This window comes from Phascolarctos cinereus, unplaced genomic scaffold (assembly GCF_003287225.1).
Source record: "Phascolarctos cinereus isolate Bilbo 61053 unplaced genomic scaffold, phaCin_HiC Scaffold_1;HRSCAF=81, whole genome shotgun sequence".
NCBI classification, from domain to species: domain Eukaryota; kingdom Metazoa; phylum Chordata; class Mammalia; order Diprotodontia; family Phascolarctidae; genus Phascolarctos; species Phascolarctos cinereus.
In genome coordinates this window covers 196,636,642-196,663,419 of record NW_027555514.1, presented here as the reverse complement: position 1 = coordinate 196,663,419, position 26,778 = coordinate 196,636,642, and the positions used below count along the sequence as shown (strand labels likewise).

Below are 26,778 nucleotides of genomic sequence, written 5' to 3'. Positions count from 1 at the left end.
GTCTCCCTATGCCTGCTTCTTTTGGACAAATCAATCAATAACACTCAATAAACATGTATTGAGCACCTACTTTGTGCCAGGCACTGTCCTTACCAATTGGGATATAAAAAGAGTTAAAAGATAGCTCCTCCCCTCAAGGAGCTTACAATCTAACGAAGGAGATGATATTCAAACAAATATATACAAAGCAAGCTATATGCAAGATAAACAGGAAATAATCAACAGAGAGAAGGCATCGTAGTTGAGAAAGGCTTCCTGTAAAAGATGGGATTTTAGCTGGGACTGAAAGCAAGCCAGGGAATCCAGTAGGCAGAGTTGAGGAGTGAGAGCATTCCAGACATGAAGGACAGTCAGAAAAAATGCTCAGAGCCAAGAGATGGAGTGTCTTGTTTCTGGAAAGCCAGGAGGCCTGTGTCACTGGGTTCAAAGTATAAGAATGCTAGAAAGGAAGAAGGGTTTTGAGTGTCAAACAGTGCATTCTGTATTTGATCCTGGAGGTGATGGAGAGCCACCACAGTTTATTGAGTAGGGGAATGACATGGGCAGACCTGAACTTTAGGAAAATCACTTTGATGGCAAATGGAGGATGGATTGGAACGGGAAGAGATTTGAGGCAGGTAGACCCACCATTAGATCATTGTGATAATCCAGGTGATAAGGTTCTGAACCAAAGTGTCAGAGGAGAGAAGGTGGCATATTTGACAGATATTGCAAAGGTGAAAATGCCAGGCTTTGGCAACATATTATATGTTAGAGGTAAGAGATAATAAGAGATTGAGGATAAATCCTAGGATGTGAGCCTAAGGGACTGGGAGGATGGTTTTGTCCTCTACAGTAATAGGGAAGGTAGGAGGGGGAGAGGCTCATAATGACTTTTTCTGGATTTCCTCTTCAAGATTTGGTCTGGCACATTTTCTAGATCTGTTAGGAAGGGGGTTTTTTGTTTGTTTGTTTGCCATGGGGTAGGGGAGTACTTTTCACTGTGCTACCTTCTGCTATTCCTTCCCTTTTACTTTTGAAGGCACCAATATTCTCCCAGTCACCCAGGTTTCCAACTTCTTTTTCATCCTGGCTCCTCACTCTCACTCCATCTACATAGTCAATCCACTACCAAATCTAATCATTTCTGACATCTTGACATCTTTCATATACATCCCCTTCTTCCCCCTCCTACAACCTCCATTATCATTTAGACCCTTATCACCTTTCCCTGGACTATTTCAATAGCCTTTTAATTGGTCTCCCCGCCTCAAGCCTCTCCCCACTCCAATCCATTCTCCATTCAGCTATGAAAGTGATTTTCCTAAAGTGCAGGTCTATCAATGTCACTCTCCTACTCAATACACTCCAGTGGTTCTCTATCACCTCTAAGATCAAATATAAAGTCATCTATTTGTCATTTAAGGTTCTTTTTCTCCTCGCCCTTTCCTATATTTCTAGCCTTTACTCCCCTCTCCACACTATTATCCAGCTACTGTGGCCCTACTTGAGATTCCTTGCACATGACACTCAGTCTACCACCTGGTTCCATATCTCTGTACACCCTGTCCTCCATAACTGGATCTATTGCTCTCCTCACCGATGCCTCTTAGTTCCCTGACTTCCTTCAAGACTCAGTTCAGATTCCACCTTCTGCATGAGACCTTTCCCAATTTCCCCTGCAGCTAGCACATTTTCCTCTGAGATTACCTTCTATTTACTCTGTTCATATTTTACATATTCCTAGATATTTGCATGTTACCTCTGCCATTAGAATGTAAGCTTCAGATCATGGACTATTTTTGCTTTTCTCTGTGAAGCATTCTCCTTGGCTCACTCAACAACCTCTTAAGTAGCCCTTGGAGATTTTGTTCCCAGAGGGTGGCTGACTATTGCTCTCCTCCAGTTTTTAGGGGTAACTCCAAAGGGTTAAAAAAAATGTATCTGATGCTGAGTGAAATGAGGAGAACTAGAAGAACATGGTACACAGTAACAGCCATGTTGTGCGATGACTAATATTGATAGACGTAACCCTTCTCAGAAATACAAGGATCTAAGACATCTCCAAAGGCCTCATGACAGGAAATGCTATCCGCATCCAAAGAAAGAACTACGGGGTTTGAATGCAGATCGAAGCATACTATTTCCTATTTTTTTTCTTCTGTTGTGTTTTGTTTCCTCTTTCTGATGGTTCCTCCTATTGGTTCTAATTCTTACCTACAACATCACTAATACGTTTAATAGGAATATATATGTATAGCACATATCAGATTGCACGCCGTCTTAGGGAGGGAGGTGGGGAGGGAGGGGGAGAAAAATGTAAAATTCAAAAGCTTATGGAAGTGACTGTTGATAATTCAAAATAAATTAATTAAAAAATTTTAAAAATGTAAGTACTGCCACTCATGCATTCCCACCAGAGTGCCACCATCATTAGCCATCCATAGTTAATTAGTTCTCAAAAAGGAATATTTATTAATGGAATAGTAAGATCAGTTGGTACCAAATTATCCTACACAAAATTTAGGACACACTTTTCCACAAGTACATAAAGAGTCCAAGGGAAAGTAGGCCCAAGTTTAGAGAGCAATGAGGCAAAGGGATTCCGGGATGGATGGAAGTCCTTTTCTCCCTTTCCAGAGTCCTCATGAAGTTCTCTGGAGGACTGTGAAGCTTTTTTGCTGGGGAACCTTGTAGACTCCTGGTGCTGCTAATCTCTCCACCCAGAAAAGCTTCTCTGAAGCTGCCTTTTGTTGGTGTGTATAGTAGTTCTCAGTTTCTCTGATAATATGGTCAATGGTTGGGGCAAGGGGAGGTATAGGAGCATCACGACATTCCCTCTACGGTCATTCTCCTTCCTTCTTGCTGCTTTCTGTTATAGGGGAAAGGACTGGCTCCTCAAAGCACTCCCAAAACTTACATCTTGAAACACTTGCTGGAATAGCCTTCTCTGATATACATAGGCACAGAAGTGTGTCTAATTCCTTCAACCATTCCCAAAACACTTCATCTTCTGACCTTATCCAGTGGCTCTTGAGGCACCTCACTGATTGAACTTAGTTTACACCTTTGATTGAGTAGCTGATTCAACAGAGGTCTTGGAATTGTTCACAGCTAGTTTATACATTTGATACTGGAATGTAATCAAAGAGGCATTCTCAACCGATAAAGGTATTGGGTTGTAGAACACTGGTGTTCAGAGGTGAGAAATATTCCTCTTCCCTTTGTGTCCTCATGCTTACCACAGTGCCTGGCATACAGTGAGTACTGAATAAATGTTTTTTGACCAACTGAAGTTAAAAAGAATGATCTCATAAACATTTATCCTGGGGTATTCAAAGAGTACTGAAGGACTCCAGGAACTTACAGTTTCAGCCCAGTCTACCATGTAGGAAGTTATCCCAAGCCACAGACCAATGAAAGAGGCAAATGGCACATTCTTCTCCATCTCCCTTGAGAGGTGTGGGGTGTGGAGAATATTTCTTAGTGACTTTGAACTTTTCAATGGCTATTAAAATAACTCTCTGCCAACATGTCTCTTCCCTTCCCTGCCCCCTCCCGCTCCTCAAAGTAAGAATTAAAAGAACTATTTGACATTTTCAAAATCTAATTCGATTTGACATCTCTGACACGGGAAACGCAAGACAGAGGATCACCTCTTCCTCAGTATTCCACAAATGCATGAACCAGTTACTTGCTCACAGCACAAATATTTAATCCCAACAATGAGTAGGAGTGTATACTATTGATCAGTATGGCTTACAGTTTGATATGAGATTTATCATACGCATTATTATAGTTCTATAACTGTATTTATCTATGTGCAAAAGAACTGGATGGCCAGTAAGCAGAGGGATTGCTATTTCTGGACTGATTGTATAGCTTTGTTAATGAGGCCCACGAACCAAAATGATTTCAGTCATTCAGAATTTCACCAGGTGCTCATAGATAGAGTCTTTATTCAAGTTACTCAAGTGCATTAGATGATCATCTGTTGGTGGATCTTGCTTAGTAGATCTCCAATCCTTCCCTTTGCTGTATTATGTTCTTGAATGCTTGCAACCTTCCCCAGGTTTATCTTACCCTGGGTCTGTGATGATGACATTTAAGTTATATCAGTTTAGTGGAAAACACCTGTGACCTGAGCTTTATGTGTTTTTCTTTGTCACCAGTGCATTCCATTGCGCCATGAGCAGTTTTGCAGAAGGGCAGTAGTAAAAGATATCATCAAAGAAATGCATGATAGGAAGACAGGATGAGCTTGACACTCATCAGAAATGGCAGGTAAATAGTAGAGTGTTCTACCGGTATACTTACAATGTCAGACAAAATTGAGGAAAGCCTGCAGTGAATTTAGGAGAGGGTGTATACAAGAGTGGCACAGAGTGGGCAGGCAAGGATGGGCTCCGATTTTACACTTACAGGGAAATCACAAATTGATGATATCGAGGATTCATTTGATTTTATGAGAAAAAATTTCTTAAACATTAGAAACTTTTTGCATAGAGCCATGTCCTTCAGAACTCAACCAAGATATTGGTCCATCCAAAGAGAATATATACAACACTAATAGATAGATTATAAGCTCCTTGAGGGCAGGGACTGTTTCACTTTAGTGAAACACACACAGTTTTGTATTTCCAGCACCTAGCACAGTTTGTGGCACACAGTAGATGCTTAATGAATTCTTGCTGACTGTGTTGGGGCTCAAACGATAACTAGATGGGAATGTGCTTTGGAAAAGCTGAAAAGGCTAAACATAAGGTTAGTTAGTAGGACCACCACTTAAAGAAAACCTTCTCTGAAGTTATATTTTGATATCTTTCTCTGCCATGGAAGTGACCCTCAGTTCATAAAAGCTGAGACAGTGGATTACAACCTCTGGAAGCTTTCACCAAGCTATAAAGTCTTTCAATACAGACCCAATGACGTCTGTTATCTGAGCACCAACCTAATTAATCCCAGAGGGTGCTATTACTAGAAGGTTGGCCATCAGGTGATGGAATTATTTTGGCCAGAGCAATTCATAAAGACTGTCTACTGAGATGAGAGAGAGCCATTAGCTACACCAATGATATCATAGATCTTCTGGAAGTTTGAAGTAATGCTTTAATGAGATGATTTGATCTACCACATCCTATTGTTATTCAACTATTGAGGGCAATGTGTATTGCCACTAGCAGAGATGTGACCAAGAATTCTGATTTGCTGGCAACTTCAATTTAGTGGGAAGTAGGTAGAAGGAGGGGAGAAGGTCGGAAACAAAGGACAGTCCATTGCAGTTATGCTGAGAAAAGTTGCTGTCCATTCTCAAGCAGATCCATCTGACGTTTCTGGGGTCCCTGGACCCTACACATTTTCATTCATCATCCATGTCACATTCCCTAACTGTGGCTGTACTCTAAGGTTTTCTCATCTCTTCTCTTTTCCTCTCCTCTCTTTCCCATTCCTCCCTTCTCTTCCCCTGTTCTCCTCTTCTTCTGTTTCGCAGCTATCCTCTCTTCTCTCCTTTCCTCCCCTTCCCCTCCTCTCCTAATTACTATCTCTCAGAAATCTCATTAGCTCCCATAGGTTCAATTATCATTTCTATGCAGATGACTCCTAGATCTATATTTCCAACCCTTCTTTATCTCCTGAAATCCAGCACTATATTACCAGCTGTCTATTATACATTTCAAACTACATGTCTGCAGCTATCTGAAACTCAGCATGTCTGAAAAAAGAAATCATTATCTCCCCCTCCTCCACCCCAAACCCACTCCCATTCTAAACACCCCTATTTCTGTTGAGGGCATTACAAGCCTTAAAGTCAGCCAGATTTGTAACATGCACATCATCTTCAACTCCTGACTCTTCCTCATCCCATGTATCCAATCATTTGCCAAAACATGTCATTCCTACCTATGCAACATCTCTCGCATCTGGTCCCTTCTCTCCCCTTACAGCACCATCATCTGAGTTCAGTTCCTTATCACCTCTTGCTTAGTTTATTTTAATAGTCTTCTAATTGATTTTACTTTGTCAAGCCTCTTCCCATTTTAATTGATCCTCCACTCAGCTGCTAAAATGATTTTCTTACACAGTTTTGACCACATCATTCTCCTATTCACCAAGGTCGAGTGGCTCCTCTAACCTCAAGGATCAAGCATAAACTCCTGCTCAGCATTTAAAACTCTTCACAACTTGGTCTCTTTCTGCCTTTCTAGTTTCCTCACACATTGCATTCCTCTGTGCAATCTGTGATCCAGCCATACTGGCTTTTTTCCTATTTCCCATACATGATACCCCATGGCATAAAGAAGGTAGAAGAAAGCAGAAAGTTATTTAGGAAGCAGTTTGGTCTCTGCATGGTATTCTCTAGTTGGGTTAGGAATTGCCAGGTTTATTAGGTATATTACCTTCAGTCTTGTATTAGACAAAAACTCCAAGGCCATACAAAATTATTTCAGCATTTTTACACATATTATTTCTGTTATCTTTATTTCTTCTCCTAAGGAAGTATTTGTTATGTCAAATGCTATTCTGTCTGCTGGTTTTCCAGAAAGGTAGCCATAAAAGGGGAAATATATATGTGTGTGTGTGTGTGTGTGTGTGTGTGTGTGTGTGTGTGTATACATACACACACATACATATATGTATATATATGTGTATGCATATGTATATGTATATGCATATGTATATGTATATGTATATGTATATGTATATGTATATGTATATGTATATGTATATGTATATGTATATGTATATGTATATGTATATGTATATGTATATGTATATGTATATGTATGTACGTATTTTTTTTCCACAGCTAGAAATGGCAGGTCAGGGAAGTGAGCATTCTTTATTATTGGCCTATAGAATATGTGAACAACCATTGACTCTAAGCATGAAGTCAGGTGTTCAAGAGCACCTGTGACTCCATAAGGCTACTAATGCCATCACCTTGAATGCCAAAATACGCATCTAAACTGCAAATCTGATGAGCCAGTGGGTTCATTACCTTGTAATCTTGATCTGAAAATTAAGCAGACTAAACTGGTTGGTCTGGATTATCCTTAAGACCCTTTTCAACTGACATTCTACAGGAAGTAAATACAATGGATCCTTGCTCAAGGACAAAATATGGCCCCTCCCTCATCATTTATACTGTAGTTTGAGGTACTGCTTCAGGAAGTTTCACCTGCTGAGTATTAGCCATTCTCCAACCCAACCCTTCCTTTCAATGCCAGTTAGTATTTACTGTAATTTTATATTTCAAATGCATTTGTTTGCATCTATTTTAAAGACTATAAATAAATCCCTTGAGGGCAAACATGTATTTATTCTTTATTATGTACCCATAGTGCCTATTACAACACTATGTAACCGTGGGCATTCAATACTTATTTATTGACAGACAAACTGAAGAACTAAGAATCTGTCCTAGCACAAAATATGATCTTTATCCTTAAAAAGTTTGTAATCTAGACCTGCTAGGGTGACCCAGCAGGTCATAAGCTTGTTTTCTGTAAGAATGTTGGCTTCATTTGAGCATTTCATTACTATTTTTGTCCTTCTTGGTTATTCCCACCAACTGTTAGCCAAATGTCCCAAATCCAACCTGGCTGAAGCAGCAAGACACCCTAAGAGAGGGGCAGCTAGGTGGTGCAGTGGATAGAGCACCGGCCCTGGATTCAGGAGGACCTGAGTTCAAATCTGGCCTCAGACACAGAACACTTACTAGTTGTGTGACCCTGGGCAAGTCACTTAACCCCGCTGCCCAATCAAAAACAAAAAACAAAACAACAACAATAAGGAGAATTACATGAGGCAGTATGTACCATCAAGTCAAACCACCATCACCATTACCTCAACTATTATCTTTACTAAGACACTGATGGGGTCAGGACCTAGAGCCCAAGAACTTTGGAAAGAGCATTGCCCCCCTAAACTACTAGATTTGCTTTCAGCCCAGCTCCCAGAGCCATCATTGAAAGGAGAAATCACCGTGGAGGAGACCACCTTCTGCACCATCACCAGCAATGATTACTGACTGACTGCTACCTTCAGGCAGATAGGCTGAGGAGCCCTGGAAGTGGCAACCTCTCTATCCCACCCCTCCATGTCATCAGTCCTGCTTCAGGACTAGGCCTCACAGCCATCATATGGGAAAGCAACTCCTATGGAAAAGGGGCCAACCATCCCCACCAACTACCAACCAACTCTATATACAGGGTAGACAAATTAGCCTAGCTGAAGCAGCCAGGGACCCTGAGAAAGAGACAAAAGGCAGTTTGTGGTAGCCACGTCAAACCACTACCATTATATTGACCACCATCTCTTCTAAGACTCTGCTAGAGATTCTCCAGGACCCTGAACCCAAGCCTTAGGAATAGCATTGCTTCGATGCCACTGCCCTTAGCCATTGTCCGGGGAAGTAATCCCTGTGGAGATGCAGTCTGGCAATTCCTCCTGCAGGTGCTACAGATATAGCCACAGCCAGTGAAGACCCAAAAAGGAAAATTTTGTCACCCGTCACTGTTACTTTCAAATGGCTTCACACCCGAATAGGACATGATTTTATCGGTAGAAATGATGTTTAAAAAGATGCATAGAGGTCCACAGGTGTTACACACTGAACATATTTTTGTACTTTTTCAATATATTGATCAATTGTCCTGATTTTTTTCTCTTCTCTAAAAAATACCATTTATTATATGGGATGACTTTCTGGGTAGGGCAGGGGGATACCTTGGTGAACTATGATGATGCAAGAAACAGAAAACATTACCATCTGCTTTGCCCCACACCCCAAGGTCCACAGGACTTTTCCATGTGATTTGCAGCTGAAACTTTTCATATGTGTTGTTCCCCCCATTAGAATGTGAGCATCTTGAGAGGAGAGACTGTCTTGTTTTTCTAGTTGTATCCCCACCCCCCTGCACTTGGCATATTGCTTTGCATGCTTAATAAAGTCTTTATTCATTTTTTCAGGTTTTTTAAATAGTTGATTTCAGGTTTTATTTTAGTATATTTGTATTTGATCATGAGATTATAGCTACTGAACTGGAAAGTGCTGGAGCAGTCATAGTGACCATTAAGTTCAATCCCCTTCTTTTATGGATGAGGATACCCCACAAAGGTTGAATGACTCATCAAAAGTCATACGAGGTAAGTGGCCGAGACTCCAGGATTCCAAGTTCTCAATTTTTAAGTTGTTTTAAGCAATAGAAATCACTTTTGAAAAATCTACTTAAATAAAAATTGTCTCCTGCACAGAAATGACCTGGGGCTGATCAATGAAGTCAGTCAGTAAATATTTATTAAGCACCTGCTATGCCTCAGGCACTGTACAAAGAAAGGCAAAAGACAGACTCTGTCTTCAAGGAGTTTACAATCTAATGAGAGAGATAACATACAAACAACTAGGTACAAACAAGTTATTTATAGGATAAATGAGGATTAATCAACAGAGAAAAGGCATTAGAATTAAGGGGGTTTGGGAAGAAACAGCAAGTAGAGGTTACTGGGCGGTCAAGTTTCTGTAGTCTTTTCTTTCTCAACTGCTCCACACAAAAGCAGGATGGGAGCTGGCAAATACAGAAAAGAAACATTGGATCATTGGTCCATTAGCCCATCATCGGACCATTAGCCAATGCCGTCAACCCATAAAAAAGAAAAAAAAAGCACCTCTTCATTTTGAAACCAAATCTTTGAACCTGGCTTATCCTTATTTTCTAGCTTGCTACTGGATTTTTCATCTTTTGGATTTTAATGTTAACTTTCTCCTGAGTCAAAATCTGGCCTTGAGATACTGTTCTTCTGTCTTGCTGATTCTCTCTCTCTCCTTTTCACTCCACTCATCTGATTTTGAATTCCCACTGAAAGTATTTTTCAGCCAGGGACTATGCTTATCCCCCTGTCCAACCTAGCAGAAGACATAGCTGCCTCTATTTGTCATGCATTCATTCCATTTCCCCCTTAATTGTCACTGGCCCTGTCCCAGACACAGCAGAAGTACCGTATTCATAATATTGGTTTATATATGTGTGTGTGTGTGTGTGTGTGTGTGTGTGTGTGTGTGTGTGTATGTAAACATCACTTACTTGGCACTCCAGACACCAGGCGTAAGGGACGCAGCACTCGGAAAGCCCTCAGGGCCTTTACATCAAATCCAGCCCCTTTTCCTCCTAATGCATTTGCCCCATCTGCTTTGGTTGCTTGTTCTAAAATTGCACTAAACAGCCTAGAAAAGAGAGAGAGAGAAAAAAAAATAAAGATGCTGTAAGGGAAATTGTAAATTGTATCTTTTGTGCCCCAGAACTCTTAGTTTTTCCCTTTTATCTCTTTCATGATGTAGTGGTTTCCATGTCTTACTCCCCCCATATGTATCCTAGAAAGACCTAGGGCTCTTTCCATGCTCCACTATTATCCCCATTCTTCAACTGCTTTGTTAAAAGCTGGACTCAGATCTTTCATTCATACTAAATCACATTAAGGTATACTTGACTGATAACAGCTTAAAGTTTTACTCCTCTGAGAGGGATTTGCATTTCAACAGGGATCAGTCCTAAGCTAAAGGGATGAAACTCTGACACTTGAGGTATGGGGGAAAGATTTCTTCACGTTCAGGGCTTTATCAACTGCTTAAAATAATAATTATTGTGGAATACAGCAAAGCTAATTGATCCAGCACAGGGAATTAAAGCCATGACCTGGGCCCTTTTCACCATTCTATAGACATTAAAGCTAATCCACCATTATGAGAATGCACTGATTAGTCAGAAGGGGTTAGGGACAGAACTGGACATTAAAAAAACCTATGAAACTTTTTATTTTCCCCATAGATGCTTCTCAGACATTGAATGAAACAAGCAGGGGTGAGAGATTTAATAGTAAGATGTAGCCACTTGACTGGGGTCACAGGTACAGTCCTACCTAGAGGAAGGGGAATAGCTTTCTGAAAGACCATTTAAGTCTTAGGAGTCATGATTTGATCACTATTATTCTCTTTAATGTTTAAGTGATAGATTAAATAGGATGCCTTGAGAACATCAGAGCTAATAACTGAGTCCTGATGATACTTTCTTTGTATATGACTGAGATGGAGAATCCAGATCATATTAGAATAAGGACTGTCCCTACTAAGGATTGTCCTTATATCAAGACAGTACTTGTGGGTGCTTGTGGGACAACAGGGTATGCTAGGTATTCCCAGGCTCACCCTAATGTCTCAAAAAAAAAACCCCACCCTTATATTTTTAAGTTAGTATTTAAAGCTTGCTATTTGAAAAAATTTTGTTTCAGTTTCTCTAATTCATTTGATATCCTTTATGACTGAGATTTCAATAACTGTTTGCTTTAAAAAAATTGTTTAGGTGCACATCCTAATGGAATGTGCTGCACACGCTTCTGCTTGTTATACTGAGTTTACATGAAAATTGCTCTCGACAGTGGCTGTGGTCACTGTTCTGGGGGTCTCTCTTTTAGGATGGGAGTCACCAGCTCTTCCATTTACTGTGTGGCCTTGGTAAAATGTAGAGGAAAGAATGGTGGTCTTGGAATGGATTCAAATCTCTGGTCTGTCAATTACTAATTCAGGAGTAAATTAGACAGTAAAGCCACTCAAAACTTCATCTACTCATCATGAAGGAATTAAACTACATATTTTATGCATTTAGAGATACTATTCTGAGAAGGGATCCATAGACTTTACTGGTACACTTAAGGGGTCCATGACATAACAGAAAAGGTTAAGAACTTCTGGAGATGTTCTCCAAAGACTAACATTCTGCCATTCTGTGACTTCAGTTTTCTGGGTCTCTGTTTCTCCATTTGTAGAATGAAGGGCTTAAAGTAGATAATCAAATTTAAGAATTATCTGTTAATGAATGAACCTACTCTACACCAAGTTCTATGCTGGGTGCTGGAAATACAAAGACAAGAAAGAAATCGGTTTTGCCCTCATGGTGCTTATATTCATTCTAGACAGGTTGTAGAGGTGATGGTGAAAGAGTTAAGTGGAGTGCTGAAGGGAGATAGAAATTCTAAGAGGCAGAGATGAAGAGGAAAATCATTCTAGGCATTAGGGATAGCCTATTCAAAAGCTGAGAGGTAGAAGCTAGAACAGCACGTATAGGGAGCATCAATAGTAGCTGGAATCAGTCAACAAGCACCTGCTGTGTGCCATGTACCACTAAGCCCTGGGGATACAGAGCAAGGCAAAAAACAATCCCTGTTCTCAAGGAGCTCACAGTCTCATGGAGAAGGCAACATCTAAACAATTATACTGCATGTACAAACACAATATAAGTTTGCCATAATTTTAGAGAGAATGTATTAGCATTGAGGAGGATAAGAAAAAGCTTCTTATAAAAGGTAGGGTTTTATTTGGAATGATAAAGGAAGCCAAGGAGCCTAGGTGAGGAAGAGGAGGAGGGAGAGCATTCCAGGCACAGAGGACAGTCAGTGAAGATGCCCAGAGTCAAGAGATGGATTGTCCTCTCTAATGAACAACAAGAAGGCCCGTATCATTGGACCATAAAATCTGTTGGGGTAGTAAGGTATGAGAAGACTGGAAAAGAAGAAGGGGGCCAGGCTATCAGGGGCTTTGAACACCACGTGGGATTTTATATTACACGTGAGGAAACTGAGGCCCAGAGAAATGAAGTGATTTGCCCAAGGTCATATGAGTGACCTTGACAGAGCGGAAATTTGAACTTAGATCTTCCAATTCTAAACCCAGTGCTCTTTTTTCTATACTGTATTACATTTTCGGACTGACACCTTAGATAGGACTGATATATATATATATATATATCTACATCTATATATCTATATCTATATCTATATCTATATCTATATCTATATCATATCTATATCTATATCTATGTCCTTTAGGAGACCATGACCCTGGGATGACAAGACTGCTCTGTGCTCCTTTGAAGAAAAACAAAACTACTATATGTGTGTGTGTGTGTGTGTGTGTGTGTGTGTGTAATTTATACAAATGTATTTATTTCTAATACATTTAATATGTTTTATATATAATATATTATATCTATATGAATGTTTATACAGATACACAAATATATTAATATATCAATATCATATAATGTACAATATAACTATATTGATATATTATGGCATATATTATAATAATATAAAACAAATATATTAACGTATGTATATATAATTTATATAATATATTTATTTACAATATATCTATTATATTTATATAAATACATATTTATATAAATATATTATAACTAAATATATTAATTATATACATGCATAAAACAGTAGATTTATTGTTCTTCAAAGGAGCACAGAGCAGTCTTGTCATCCCAGGGTCATGGTCTCCTAAAGGATATAGGTATTAAAAGGCTTGGCTGATCAGAATTGCATAGGGAGATCAGCTGCTGCAAGAGCCTGGAAATCTCTTTGGAAAATTATTCTTTCTAGGTAAGTAGGCCTCTTGGGGGTCGTTGGTGCTTCAGATTGGAAGAACTTTTCCCCCTAACATGGCCCTCCCTTCAGTACCCTAACATCCTCCTTTCTACCCCTCCCATCTCCTACCATGGCAACCTTTGAAGAGTCATGTAGCTTCAGCAAAGAATATTCTGTCATATGAATTACAGGAGAGGAAAAGGAAAGTAATGCTTTTGCACTGGTCACTCAGACGACATGTCAAACTCCAATTTGCCTGTAGGAAGATGCAAACCTCTAGGTGAGCACAGACCAAAACAAACAAACAAACAAACAAACAAAAGAAGGGTGAAGGAAGCAGAGAGTACCTAGTATAAGGAAAGGCTCAATGGGATTTTTTTTTTGTGCAGTATTTATAAAGGGTACAGAAAAAAGGATACTTCTGTGGTACGGGATGAAGAAATCTTCGCAGTACCGGATTTTCCAAATAAAAGAGAGATATCAAGAGTTATGATCATGCCATTTCTAGACTAGATGCAGGTGTTCAAGAACAAGCTGAAATAGAGTGTGGGACATCAGTAGGAAAAATATCAAGGGTCTTGGACTCAGGGATGGGGAACCTGTGGCCTCAAGGTCACATGTGGCCCTCTAGGTCCTTGGGTGCAGCCTTTTGACTAAGTCCAAATTTTACAGACAAATCCTTTTATTAAGGGGGTATTTGTTCTGTGAAGTTTAGATTTAGTCAAAGGGCCACACTTGAGGACCTAGAGGGCCACATATGGCCTCAAGGCTACAGGTTCCCCACCCCTGGTCTTAGTAAACAACCAACTGGCCAAGAGTCTATGATGGAGAACTCTAGTGTCAAAAGCTAGCTTCTTAAGATCTAGGAGGGCTGAGTATTTAGTGTGATGACTGTAAGTTTCCTTCCTATAATACTTTCATTAGATCAGTTATACTGGTAGCAGGCCCAAAACAGCCTCCATAAGCTTCTTGTACTGCGGACACTGGGTAACTTTACCTATACTCACTGTAAAATGGCTAGACCCCATGTCTTTGGATATAATCATGCCCCACAGGGTCCCCCTGAGGAGTAACAAAAATCACACTTTCGTAAAATCATTCATTGAGAGTTGGAAGAGACCTTAGAAGTCACCTATTCCAACCCTATCATTTTACAGTTGAGGAAACTGAGGCCCAGAGAGTTTAAGTGACTTGCCAAAGATCATATAGCAAATAAATGGTAGAAACAGGATCTGAACCCTGATTCTGACTCCAAATCCAATATTTTTCATACTGTACCATGCTGTTTTGCGGATGAGAAATTACTATCTCAATGCAAGAGAACGATTCATAGCTAAGAGCAGTAACAATACCCTCCCACTGGACTGAGCTAACAGGCAAAATCTAACCTGGGTTCCTTAGTGATGTCTTTTCTATGTTCTCTCTTGTCACCTAGAATTGGGTCATGCACTGTGGGAGCAGTCAATCAATTTTAACTGAATTAAATCAGCAAAGGAAGAAATGACGGTACTCAGCTGGAAAGAAAAAAATGAACCCTTGCATGTCACCCTTGGCCTTCTATTAGACCCAGCAGCAGCCATTCATCCAAGGACTGCAATTGAAAGTCTTCTGCCTGAAATTTATTTTTTATGATTGTGGAAGAGCTGGCCAGAAAACTAAACCCTGGGGAAGGTGGTGAACGGATAGCATTTGGGATCATTTGTAGCTGTATTCATCTGTCCTGAAGATCCCTCCTTGGTACACAAACTGGAAGAAATAGCAGAAGCCTCCAGACTCTGGTGTCTTACTTCTTTTCCACCTATTGATGTTTCTTCCTTCCTTTAACACTCAACTTAAATGCTACTGCCTCTGTGAAGTGTTCCTTATCTCCTAAGGTGAAAGTGATCTTCACTAGATAGTTCCATCATTTTTTAGTTGGGTCCAACTCTTTGTGACCCCAATTGGGGTTTTCTTGGCAAAAATACTGGAGTGGTTTGCCATTTCCTTCTCTTGTTCATTATACAGATGAGGAAACTGAGACAAATAGGGTTAAGCGACTTGCCCAGGGTCACATAGCTAGTAAGTGCCTGAGGCCAGGTTTGAACTTATGAAAATGAGTCTTTCTGATTCAAGCCCAGTGCTCTATCCACTGTGCCACCTAACTGCAGGAAGTGCTTATGCCCTACATTTATTTATTTATTCACTTATTTCGCTTATTTATTTATTTATTCATTCATTCATTCATACATTCATTTATTTATTTCTTTATCGAGGTGAGGCAATTGGGGTTAAGTGCTTGCTCAGGGAAACACAGCAGTTAAGCGTCAAGTGTCTAGTCTGAGACCAGATTTGAACTCAGGTCCTCTTAACTTCAGGGCTGGTGCTCTATTCACTGTGCAACCTAGCTGCCCCACCTTCTTTAATTTTTAATAGCGCTTTGACACTGCATGTATTTCATTCTCCTTTGTATCATAGTTATTTCTATTTCATGGCCTTTTATTAGATTCTAATGGCCCTGCATTAGATTCTAAACTCCTTCACAGAAGAGTTCCTGTGATATTTATCCATGTCTTGTACACGATTAGTATTTAATAAATGTTCATTGAAGGAACACATAAGGGAATGAATGAATTTCAGAGTTCTCTGGAGCCAGGTCTACACTAATGGAATAACTAGCTTCTTGTTTGAGTGGGACAGTTCTGATATCTATTCAGTCAAAGTCAGTCCTTAGCAAAGGTAGAAAATAAAAATCAGACTCCATCCCCTTCCACCTGAACAACAATCTAAGTGACCAGAAAAAAAAAGAAGCTCACTTCAAAATGATGTAAATTCGGAGGCAGAGCCAAGATGGCGGAGTGAAAGCAGTGGCTTGCTTGAGCTCTCCTCCAAATACTCATAAAAAATGGCTCTAAACAAATTCTGAAGCAGCAGAACCCACAAAAAGACAGAGTGAAACAAATTTCCAGCCCAAGACAACCTGGATGATTGCTCAGAAAGGTGTATGGTGCTGGGCTGGGTGCACAGTGCAGCGCAGCATGGGTGCACAGGCTGCAGCGTGGGCACCCAGGCTGCAGCAAACCTGGAGCAGGCCTCAGAGGACTGAATCTCGGGCAGCTGTGGAGGTTTCCAGACTCCTCAATCCACCAATGCCAAAGACAAATTAGAAGGTCAGTGGGAAAAGTCTGTTTCTGTCGGTGCCTGAGAAAGGAAGGTGGGGTTTCAGCTCCATTCCCCAAGAGCGTGGCCCTGTGGGGGGGCAGCTGCTTCCTGAGCTTCCGCCCACAGACTGAGGGGGAATCCAGTGGCTGATCAGAGAGGGATTGCAGGGATCTCTTTGCCAGTGCTGAGGCAGGAATCTTTTGCTTTGCCCATGTTTGGATCTGGGCCACAGTTCTGGGCAGCGGTGCTGGGGTGAGGAGGAGCGCTGGCTTGGTGGAGCTTGTAGTGGCTGTGGAGAGGAGCCCCTCCTCACAGTTACAGGACAGAAAGGAGTACTTGTAGTCGCAGGCCAGGAAAGGAGTAAACACCTTGCCCCTTATCATACCACCTTGGAAGAACTGAAAATTTACAGGTCCCTACAAGTATCTCTGAAAACAGCTGTACAAACCCCCAAAGCTTGGGACAGTACATTCTCCACATTGGAAGCAGATTCGTACCTTAACAAAGAGTTTAAAACTCAAGTAATTGGACGGGATCATGAGCAAGCAGCGCAAAAAGAGTCAGACTATATTATCTTACTTTGGTGAAAAAGAAGACCAAAATATATAACCAGAAGAAGACAACAAAGTCAAAGCCCCTACATCCAAAGCCTCCAAGAAAAATATGAATTGGTCCCAGGCCATGGAAGAGCTCAAAAACGATTTTGAGAAGCAAGTTAGAGAAGTAGAGGAAAAACTGAGAGTGATGCTAAAGGAGACCCAAAAAAATACTGAAGAAAATAACACCTTAAAAAATAGCCTAACCCAAATGGCAAAAGAGGTCCAAAAAGCCAATGAGGAGAAAATGCCCTAAAAAGAAAATTGGCCAATGGAAAAGGAAGTCCAAAAGCTTACTGAAGAAAATACTTCCTTAAAAATTAGAATAGAGCAATTGGAAGATAGTGACTTTATGAGAAATCAGACACAGTAGAACAAATCCAAAAGAATGAAAAATTAGAAAACAATGTGAAATATCTCATTGGAAAAACAACTGACCTGGAAAATAGATCCAGGAGAGAGAATTTAAAATTATTGGACTATCTGAAAGCCATGATCAAAAAAAGAGCCTAGACATCATCTTTCAAGAAATTATCAAGGAAAACTGCCCTGATATATTAGAACCAGAGGGCAAAATAGAAATTGAAAGAATCCACAGATCTCCTCCTGAAAGAGATCCCCAAAGGAAAACTCCTAGGAATATTGTAGCCAAATTCCAGAGTTCCCAGGTCAAGGAGAAAATATTACAAGCTGCCAGAAGGAAACAGTTCAAGTACTGTGGAACACAATCAGGATAACACAAGATTTAGCAGCTTCTACATTAAAGGACCATAGGGCATGGAATATAATATTCCGGAGGGCAAAGGAGATAGGATTACAACCAAGAATCACCTACCCAGCAAAACTGAGTATAATCCTTCAGGGGAAAAAATGGTCATTCAGTGAAATAGAGGACTTTCAAGCATTCTTGATGAAAAGACCAGAGCTGAATAGAAAATTTGACTTTCAAATACAGGACTCAAGTGGAACATGAAGAGGTAAACAGGAAAGAGAAATCATAAGAGACTTATTAAGATTGAACTGTTTACATTCCTGCATGGAAAGATGATATTTATAACTCATGAGACCTTTGTCAGTATCAGGGTAGTTGGAGGAAAAAAATTATATGTATGTATATGTAGATAGATAGATAGAGGGCACAGGGTGAGCTTAAGATGAAGGGGTCATATCTGGAGAATAAAATTAAGGGATGAGAGAGGATTATACTCAGAGAAGAAGAAAGGGAGAGGTAGAATGGGGTAAATTATCTCACAAAAAAAAACAGAAAAGTCTCTTACAGTGGAAGGGGAAACAGGGGAAGGTGAGAGGGAATGAGTGAATCTTATTCTCATAGGATTTGGCTTAAGGAGGGAATAACATACACATTCAATTGGGTATGGAAATCTGTCTTACCCTACAGGAAAATAGGGGGAAAGGGGACAAGAGAGCAGGGGGATGATAGAGAGGAGGGCAGATTGGGAAAGGGGTTAATCAGAAGTAAATACTTCTGAGGAGAGACAGGGTCAAAAGAAAGAATAGAATAAATGGGAGGGCAGGATAGGATTAAGGGAAATAGAGTTAGTTTTTCACAACATGTCTACTATGGACATGTTTTGCATAACTGCACATGTACAACTTATATTGAGTTGCTTGCCTTTTCAATGAGGGTGGGTGGGGAGGGGAGGAAGAGAGAAAATTTGAAACCTAAAGTTTTAAAAACATATGTTTAAAAAAATGTTTTCACATGCTACTGGGAAATAAATATAGGAAATGGGGTACAGAAGTCTATCCTGCCCTACAGGAAAATAGAAGGGGAAGGGGATAAGAGAAGGGGAGAGAGATAGAAGAGAGGACAGAGTAGGGGAAAGGATATTCAGAATGCATGAAATCTTGGGGTGGGGGGAGGGGGGAGATTGGGTGAAAATTTGGAACTCAAAAACTTGTGGAAGGGAATGTTGAAAACTAAAAATAAATAAATTTATATTTAATAAAATGATGTAAATTCACTTATGTATGGATTCCTGTAAGGAAGGCCCGATAGCAGAAGCATGGACAGATACAAATGAAAGTGAGAAGTCCTGAGAAGTTGCTCTCCACATTGATCTTGGTTTTCTGTGATAGTACAAAAGTACCTAGCGATAGCTTGACTTGGAAACTAGTTTTTTCAGTCTTTTGACTTTGTTTTATTGTTTCTTGATGTCTCATTGAGTCATTAGCTTCCACTTGACCAATTCTAATTTTTAAGGAGTTATTTTCTTCAATATTTTTTGTGCCTCTTTTACCAAGGTCTTAATTCTCTTTTCATAAGTTCTTGTGTAGCTCTCATTTCTTTTTGCAACTTTTCTTCTACCACTCTTATTGATTTTTACTTTTTTTTTAATCTTTCTTTAGCTCTATAGGAATTTTTGTTGGTTTTATGTCCAATCTGCATTTTTTCTTTTGAGGCTTTGTTGTAGATATTTTCAAGTCATTGTCTTTTTCTGAGTTTTTATCTTGACCTCTTCTGTTACCGTAATAGCTTTTCATGCCCAGGTTTTTTATTTTAAACGTATTTTCCCAGCCTTTTTCTTGACTTCAGACTTCATGTTAGAGCTGTGTTCTCCCCACTTCTGAGGGGATGGCCATCCTGAGCTTGTAGTTTGATATGAGGGTCTGTAGATTTTCAGTGTTTTCAGGGTGGCATGATCTAGAGAGAGGTCTCTCATGATCTGTGCTCTAGTCTTTACCCAGACAAAGTCCCTACACCTTCACCACTGGAACTACTCTTCTCTGCAGTGGAACCACAACTTGGAACTAAGTAGTAGGCTATAGTGCTACCAAACAACATGGATTCTGTACCCAGCGCTATTACAAGGGGTCCCCTGGAAATCTCTTTATGACCAGGTGTTCAATCTCCTCACCATTCCTATGTGTTGGCTGCTTCTGGTGCTCTCTCTGCTGCTGTAGCTGCCACTCTGCTGGCCAGCTTTTACGCCAGTGTCCACAGGCTTCTCTTTCTATCTTCCTAAGCTGCCCTGGGCTGGAAAAATGACTCACTGTGACTTTTTGTTGGCTTTTTCACTTAGAATTTGATTTGGAATTTTCTGTGGTTGTTTTAAAGGAGAAATTTGGGGGAGGTTTGCTACCATCTTGACTTCACCCCCTTGAAGTTCCACTTCTGACTATCTATCTATATCTATATCTATCTATATCTATATCTATATCTATATCTATATCTATATCTATATCTATATCTATATATCTCTCTTTTTTCTATCTCCCTGGGCAAGGATCACTTAACTTCTCAATGATCTAGATTAATAAGCTCTCTAAGATATTAAACTGCAGAGAAGGTGCCAAACTGTATTGGTAGGGAGAATTTCCTTTCCTGGGTATTCTCTAAATTGTTGAAGTCACAGACCCAATAAAATAAAATAATGAGGGTTCATGTTTATATAGCACTCTAAGATTTAGGAAGCATTTTCCAATCAACAGCCCAATGAAATAGGCAGGGGCAGTATTTCTATTCCTGTATAGGTGAAAAAACTGAGACAGAGAGGTTTAAGTGAATTGTCTAGCATCATGTAGCGAGTGTCATAACCTGTCTGAACCTGTCTCAAAGGATAATTACAAAGAAAGCACTTTATATACCTTAAAATATTATACAAACCTAATCTATATATACTGGACTCAAGCCCTGGGCTTCTAATGTTAAGGTTTGAAAGCAGGATGTTGAAGGATTCTTCTGCAAAGCAAACTACCAATATCAAAGTTCATCTAGGAGAAACAAAGTCGAGAACCTCAAAGGAAATATGAGAAAAAAAGGACTGAAGGAGGACTAGCATAACCAATTCTCAAACTCCTTTATAAAACAGCAATCAAAAATGTGTACTATTGGTTGCAAATATAGAAGTTGATCAATGGAACAGATTAGATAAACAAGATCCAGAAATAAGTGAACAAAGTAGCTTAAATGTTTGATAAATCGAAAGATACTAATTATTAGAATAAGGATCCCCATTTGACAAAAAAAAATCCTACAGAAACTGGAAAGCAGGTTAACAGAAATTAGGTTTAGACCAACTTTTTGTACCTTATACCATAATTAGTTCCAAATATATGTCTTAAAAAGGAAAGATCACATTATACAGAGGGAGAAGAAGAGAGGAAGAGAGAGGGAGAGGGAAAGGAAGAGGGAAAGAGGGAAAGAGGGAGAGAGGGAGAGGAAGAGAGAGAAAGAGAGAGAGAGGGAGAGAAAGAGAGAGAGAGGGAGAGGGAGAGAGAGAGAGAGAGAGAGAGAGAGAGAGAGAGAGAGAGAGAGAGAGAGAGAGAGAGAGAGAATGGAAGAAGATATTTTGGATGACTATGCTTAGGGGGAGAAGTCTTAACAGAACAGAGGTGACCATAGAAGTTAAAATGTATAACTTCAGTGTAAAATGGAATAAGTTTTACGTGAACAAAATCAATGAAGCTAGAATTGGAAGAAGTTAATTCGGAAAAATCACTGCAGCAAATATGTCTGATTAAGCTCTGACGTGAAAAATATATAGGAAATTAAAACAGATATATAAGAACAAGAGCCAATCCCTAAAAAATAAGTTGTCGAAGGACATAAAAACGCAATTTTCAAAAGGAATGAAAGTGATAAAGCACTATAAAAATGTGCTCCAGATCATGAACAATAAGAGGAATGCAAATAAAAACAACTTTGAGGTTTCACCTCATATCCATCGGATTGCCAAATATGACAAAAGACAAAAAGAGTACATCGCAGAGGAGCTGTGGGAAGACAGACATGCTAATGTAGTATATTCATTTGGTATATTTTCTTAAAGCGCATGGTGGGTTTTCTTTTAACAATCTGTACTGAAGAGGGACAGGGCATGTTGAGGAACATGTGCTTGGTCTACATTTATTAACATTTCCCTTCTTTTCTGTCTGGCAGTGGGGATAGAGACCCGGATTTGAATCCTGCCACTAATACTCTGGGTTTTAGGACCTCTGGCAAGACACTACTTAATTTATTGGAGGCTGTTTCCTTATGTAAAGTAGAGATCCTATTACAGTACTTACTTCACAGGGTTGTTGCAAATATCAAATGAGCTTTATTATGTGTGAAGTGTGTGGTAAAATCTTAAAGGGTTATATCAATACTAGCTATTATTATTCTCAACTCTTTGATTTCTTCTTTCATCAACTGCTTCTAGACCACTTTTTTTCCCCCTTAGAACCGCAGAGGAAATGTCACCTTAGGGGTAGGTGCTCTTATTTTGTAGTCTATGAGCATAAAAACATTTGTATTTTAATATAATTGCTTTCCTTTGTAATCCCATGTATTTTATCTTATGCATTTAAAAACATTATTCTGAGGAGTCCATGGGTATCACTAGACTACCACAAAGGTCAATGATACAATAATACAAAAAAAAATCCCTGGTTTAGGGGAAACCACTTATGCACATAATTTGAAAGTGAATTGAATAACTTTGTGCAAATTTCATAGACACTATAGGTTCCCACATGTTAGCAAGCACATGCAGGCACATGGACTGACAAGAATATAATAACTCATATTTATTTAACCAAGTACTTTCCTCAAAGCAACGTATGAGGTATGTAGTATGAATATTACCACCTCCGTTTTAGGAACCCAAGTATAACCATTAAGTGTCCAAACTCAAGTCTCCTGACCGTAGGCCAAAGATTCTTTTCACTGTATTTCAAAACCTCTTTAGTGGAGAAAAGTTGAGAAAAGTCTATTGGGGGGCAAGGAGGTGCCAGAGAGAAGGGATAAAGAACTCAAGTAGAATGTCCTCTCACTTAGGTGACCACTAGATTTTACAAAAGAATACTCATGCTAAATTTCACAGATGGAATATCTTAGGAAACATTAACTTCTTCTTTTATGGAATAAGATCAGCCAATCCTTCTCTCTTTAGCCTCTATTCTAGAAATTTAACTCTCCTTTCTACTCCTCTTTTCTTCAACCATCAGGTGGTTTCTATTGAGTCCTCTCATTTTATTCAGAAACCCAATGCAATGGCAGACCAGTCAGAAAGAAACAAAAGATGTGTGTGTGTGTGGGGGGGGATACTCACCCTACTACCACAATTATAAAATCTAGTAAATTCCAACCGTTGCGGAGGTAAGCATTGGGGTGAAAGAGAAGTCCATATGCTATTACTTTTAAAAATGCTTCCACTGTAAAAATGATGAGAAAGAGATATTCCACTCGTTCCTGGAGAAAAGGAAACAAAAAGGAGAAAGAGAAACACAATAGTTAATTTGGGGTCCTGTAAAATGCTAAACCAGCCATGGCCATGTATGTAATATGTAACTGCTTATATGTGTATGTATGTGTGTGTTTATACATATGTATTACTTTACATTTTATAAAGCACTTTTCACACATGTATCACTCCTATTTTGCAGATGATAAAATTGAAACTCAGAGAGGTTCCAAGTAACTTGCCCACTGTCACACAACTAAGAAGGATATGATTCAGGATTTGAACACAGGTCCCTTGTCTTTGATTCCAGTGTTCTTTCCCAGACAGCACAGCTGCCTCAGCTGAGGTTTCTCTCAGATCCTAGGAGAGGCATGTTTGGTGTTAGGACCTGTTCCACCCACCACCCACTAGATGTTAATGACTCGAGAGGCCTCTGGGCACAAACCCTTCAACAAAACATCACCCCTACCATAGGATTATGGATTTAGAGCTGGAAAGAAACTTGGAAGTCCTCTTGTTCCAAATACTCATTTTTCAGATGAAGGAAACTGAAGCCTAGAGAGATTAAATGACTTGCCTAGTGTCATACAGCTAGTTAGCAGCAAAGTTGGGTCTTGGATCCAGATTTCCCTCACTCTAGCGCTCTTACCTACTCTGCCTCTCTGTGGTCTATTGAGCTGTCTTCCAACTTTTTTTTCAGTTCTTGGAGACTTTCCTGTTCTCAACACTCCCCAGGTAAAATGCAAGTGTCAAGTTAAGGCAATTAGATCACGCCTTTGGGACTCTAATGCCTGAATTAGTTATCAGTGAACATCTTATGGAGGATTTATTGACACTCAATTGAAAATAAGATCTTAAAGGAAGGGAATACAGGATAGGGTTAAGGCTCTAAGGAGTCCTTCACCTTTTATGGTGTCATGGCCCCTTTGGCCACCTGGATATGCCCACAGATCTCTTCTCAGAATGTTTTTTTTTAAGGCAATTGGGATTAAGTGACTTGCCCAGAGCCACACAGTTAGTAAGTGTCAAGTGTTTGATCTGAGGCCGAATTTGAACTCAGATCCTCCTGACTCCAGGGCTGGTGTTCTATCTGCTGCGCCACCTAGCTATCTCATCAGAATATTTTTAAATGCACAAAATAAAACACACAGGATTACCAAGAAAACCAAAAGTTAATGAAAATAAAGATGTACTTTTTGCTTTCCTCTCCAAGTTCAGAATTCTCTCCACATGTTTAAAACCCCCTGGTCTGAGAGGAGAGCAGTAGAAGTGATGTGCCAGAAGGGAAGAAAGAGGGCAATGAGGAGGAGATGGAAGACTCCAAAAACTTTCCTTATTTCAGCTCTACTAAGGTCTTGGTGGGGGGGGAGTATTCACATATTTTACCCAAATGATAGCTCTAAAAGACATGTAGAGATAATTTGAGAAATACAACATCACAATCTCATGGCAGTGATGGGAACACACAACCTACTTTGCTAAATAAGTTGGCCTAGAAATTTAAAATTTCAACATTAAAAGAGTCAAAGACTTTTGGTTAGGGTTTATTATATAATCAGTACTTCCTGGGTAGACAGGAATCTAGGGTAAGCTGAAGTATTGGACAAGTCCAGACTTCCATGAGTGGGGTCTAAATACACATGCCTTTTTTCTCTTTGCCACTATCTGAGAAAGGCCTTCATTTAAAAAAAAATGCAGCTTCTGTCACTGGAAGCCCATACTTAAAAAGGACAAAGTCTTTGGCTCAATTAGAGTAAAAAGTCTGCTGGCTGATTCACTCATTTCCCTCACAGCTCTTAATTGCTTTTCCCCAATCTCTCTCCCTTAATGCAGAGGCTTAATGGCCCCCACTCCTTGTTTGCTACCATGAGATCTTCACGCATCACTGCCTCCTGAATGAGGAGCCTCATCCTGTCTCTCTGCTAAAGCCACAAAATGTCAGCCTGTCCTGAATTCTTTATGTTGCTCACTTCAGCATTACCCTGCCATGTGCCCACAGGGACTGAATCATGATGCCCACAGGGATAGCCACACAGAGATGGAACCCAAAAGCTGCATCCACCCACCACAGCTCAGTCAGGGAGAAGTCAGGGATGTCCACCTCATTGTAACAACACTCCTCGAAGACACCTCCCTAATTGCTTCATTTTTACCACTCTTTCTTTCCCTGGACATAATACCAGGATTCAATGCAATAGAGAGCCAAGAGAGTCAGAAATGTATGGAGTCTGAGGGTGGTTATGGTTAGCATCATACCCACCCATTATGTTTCTCCTTTAAAAAGTTAATTTTTTTCAATGAATGAAAATCTCTTTTTCTCTCCTCTATTTCCCTCTCCCATATGGGAGGGAAAAAAAACAACCAAAAATAAAACCCCTGTAATAAATATTCATAGTCTAGCAAAAGAAATTCCTGCATTGACCAGTTAGTCAGTAAATATTTATTAAGGCCCTGCCAAGTGCTGGGGATACAAAGAAAGGTAAAAGACAGCCCTTGTTCTCAAGGAGCTCACAACTTAATGGGGGAGACAACATACAAATAGCTATGTATAAACAAGCTACATACAGGATAAGTTATGTTCTTTGTACATGATCCCATCTTGACATTTAATGGTGGGGTGATAGAACTATTCTTTGATGGGCACGTCCTAAGGACAAATATCCCCTTTGTGGAATGCCCTGTGAAACCTGGTTAAAATGAATTTCAAAGGCCATTTGAAAGGAAGGAAATGTCACAGAGGAAACATATAGCCAAATGCAGGTATGCAAACACGGAGGGTATGCAGTTGTCTGGCCTCCAAACCCCACACTGCTGTCAATACGTTCAGGTAAACAGAGCTATGTGGATGCTGGGGTAGCTGGAGATCCTACAGTAGCTTGGGACTTGCCAATTTAAGTAGTGAATGTATACAAATAGGGCAACATGGCCAGTAGTATGAGGTCACCTACATTCCATTATCGCCTTGGGAAAGTGACAAGAATCTACATATAATAGACTGTCTCAGAGTTTCACTGATGTTGGTAGAAACGTATATTTCTATGTATATGGGGTATATGGGGAAGAGGGAAAAACTTCAATTGATAGTCCAGATATTGTTAAATTCCCCAGATTCATTCCAATTCAATTTAAGTCTCAACTGTGTGGAGACGACAGTTAGGCTTTAGGGAAGTGACAAAGTGACAGTAACACACAGACCTCGCTTTTCAAAAGTTAACATTATTGTAGGGGGATGGGATATGAATACAAATGGCTGTGACATACACCCCAAGACTTCAGCCCAATCACAGCTCAACAGCTTATATAATGAGGCTCTTACATAATGGCATCCATAATATTTGCTTCTCAGCCTTATCTTTTTCCTGGACATCAAGAGCTCCTAACCTTTGAAAGAGATGGCATACAGGCTTTAAGGGGATGACATGAGAATAGGATTGAGTCAATGCCTGAAG

General features: G+C 39.8%; 1 protein-coding gene across 1 annotated transcript in view; it reads right to left on the bottom strand.

The window, feature by feature from the left end:
* Positions 1-26,778, bottom strand: part of CACNA1C (calcium voltage-gated channel subunit alpha1 C) — a 1,008,001-nt gene that overhangs the window by 351,444 nt on the left and 629,779 nt on the right. The window contains 2 exon segments of the mRNA XM_078156118.1: positions 10,065-10,204; positions 23,198-23,337. Coding sequence (XP_078012244.1) covers positions 10,065-10,204; positions 23,198-23,337 — 280 coding nt within the window.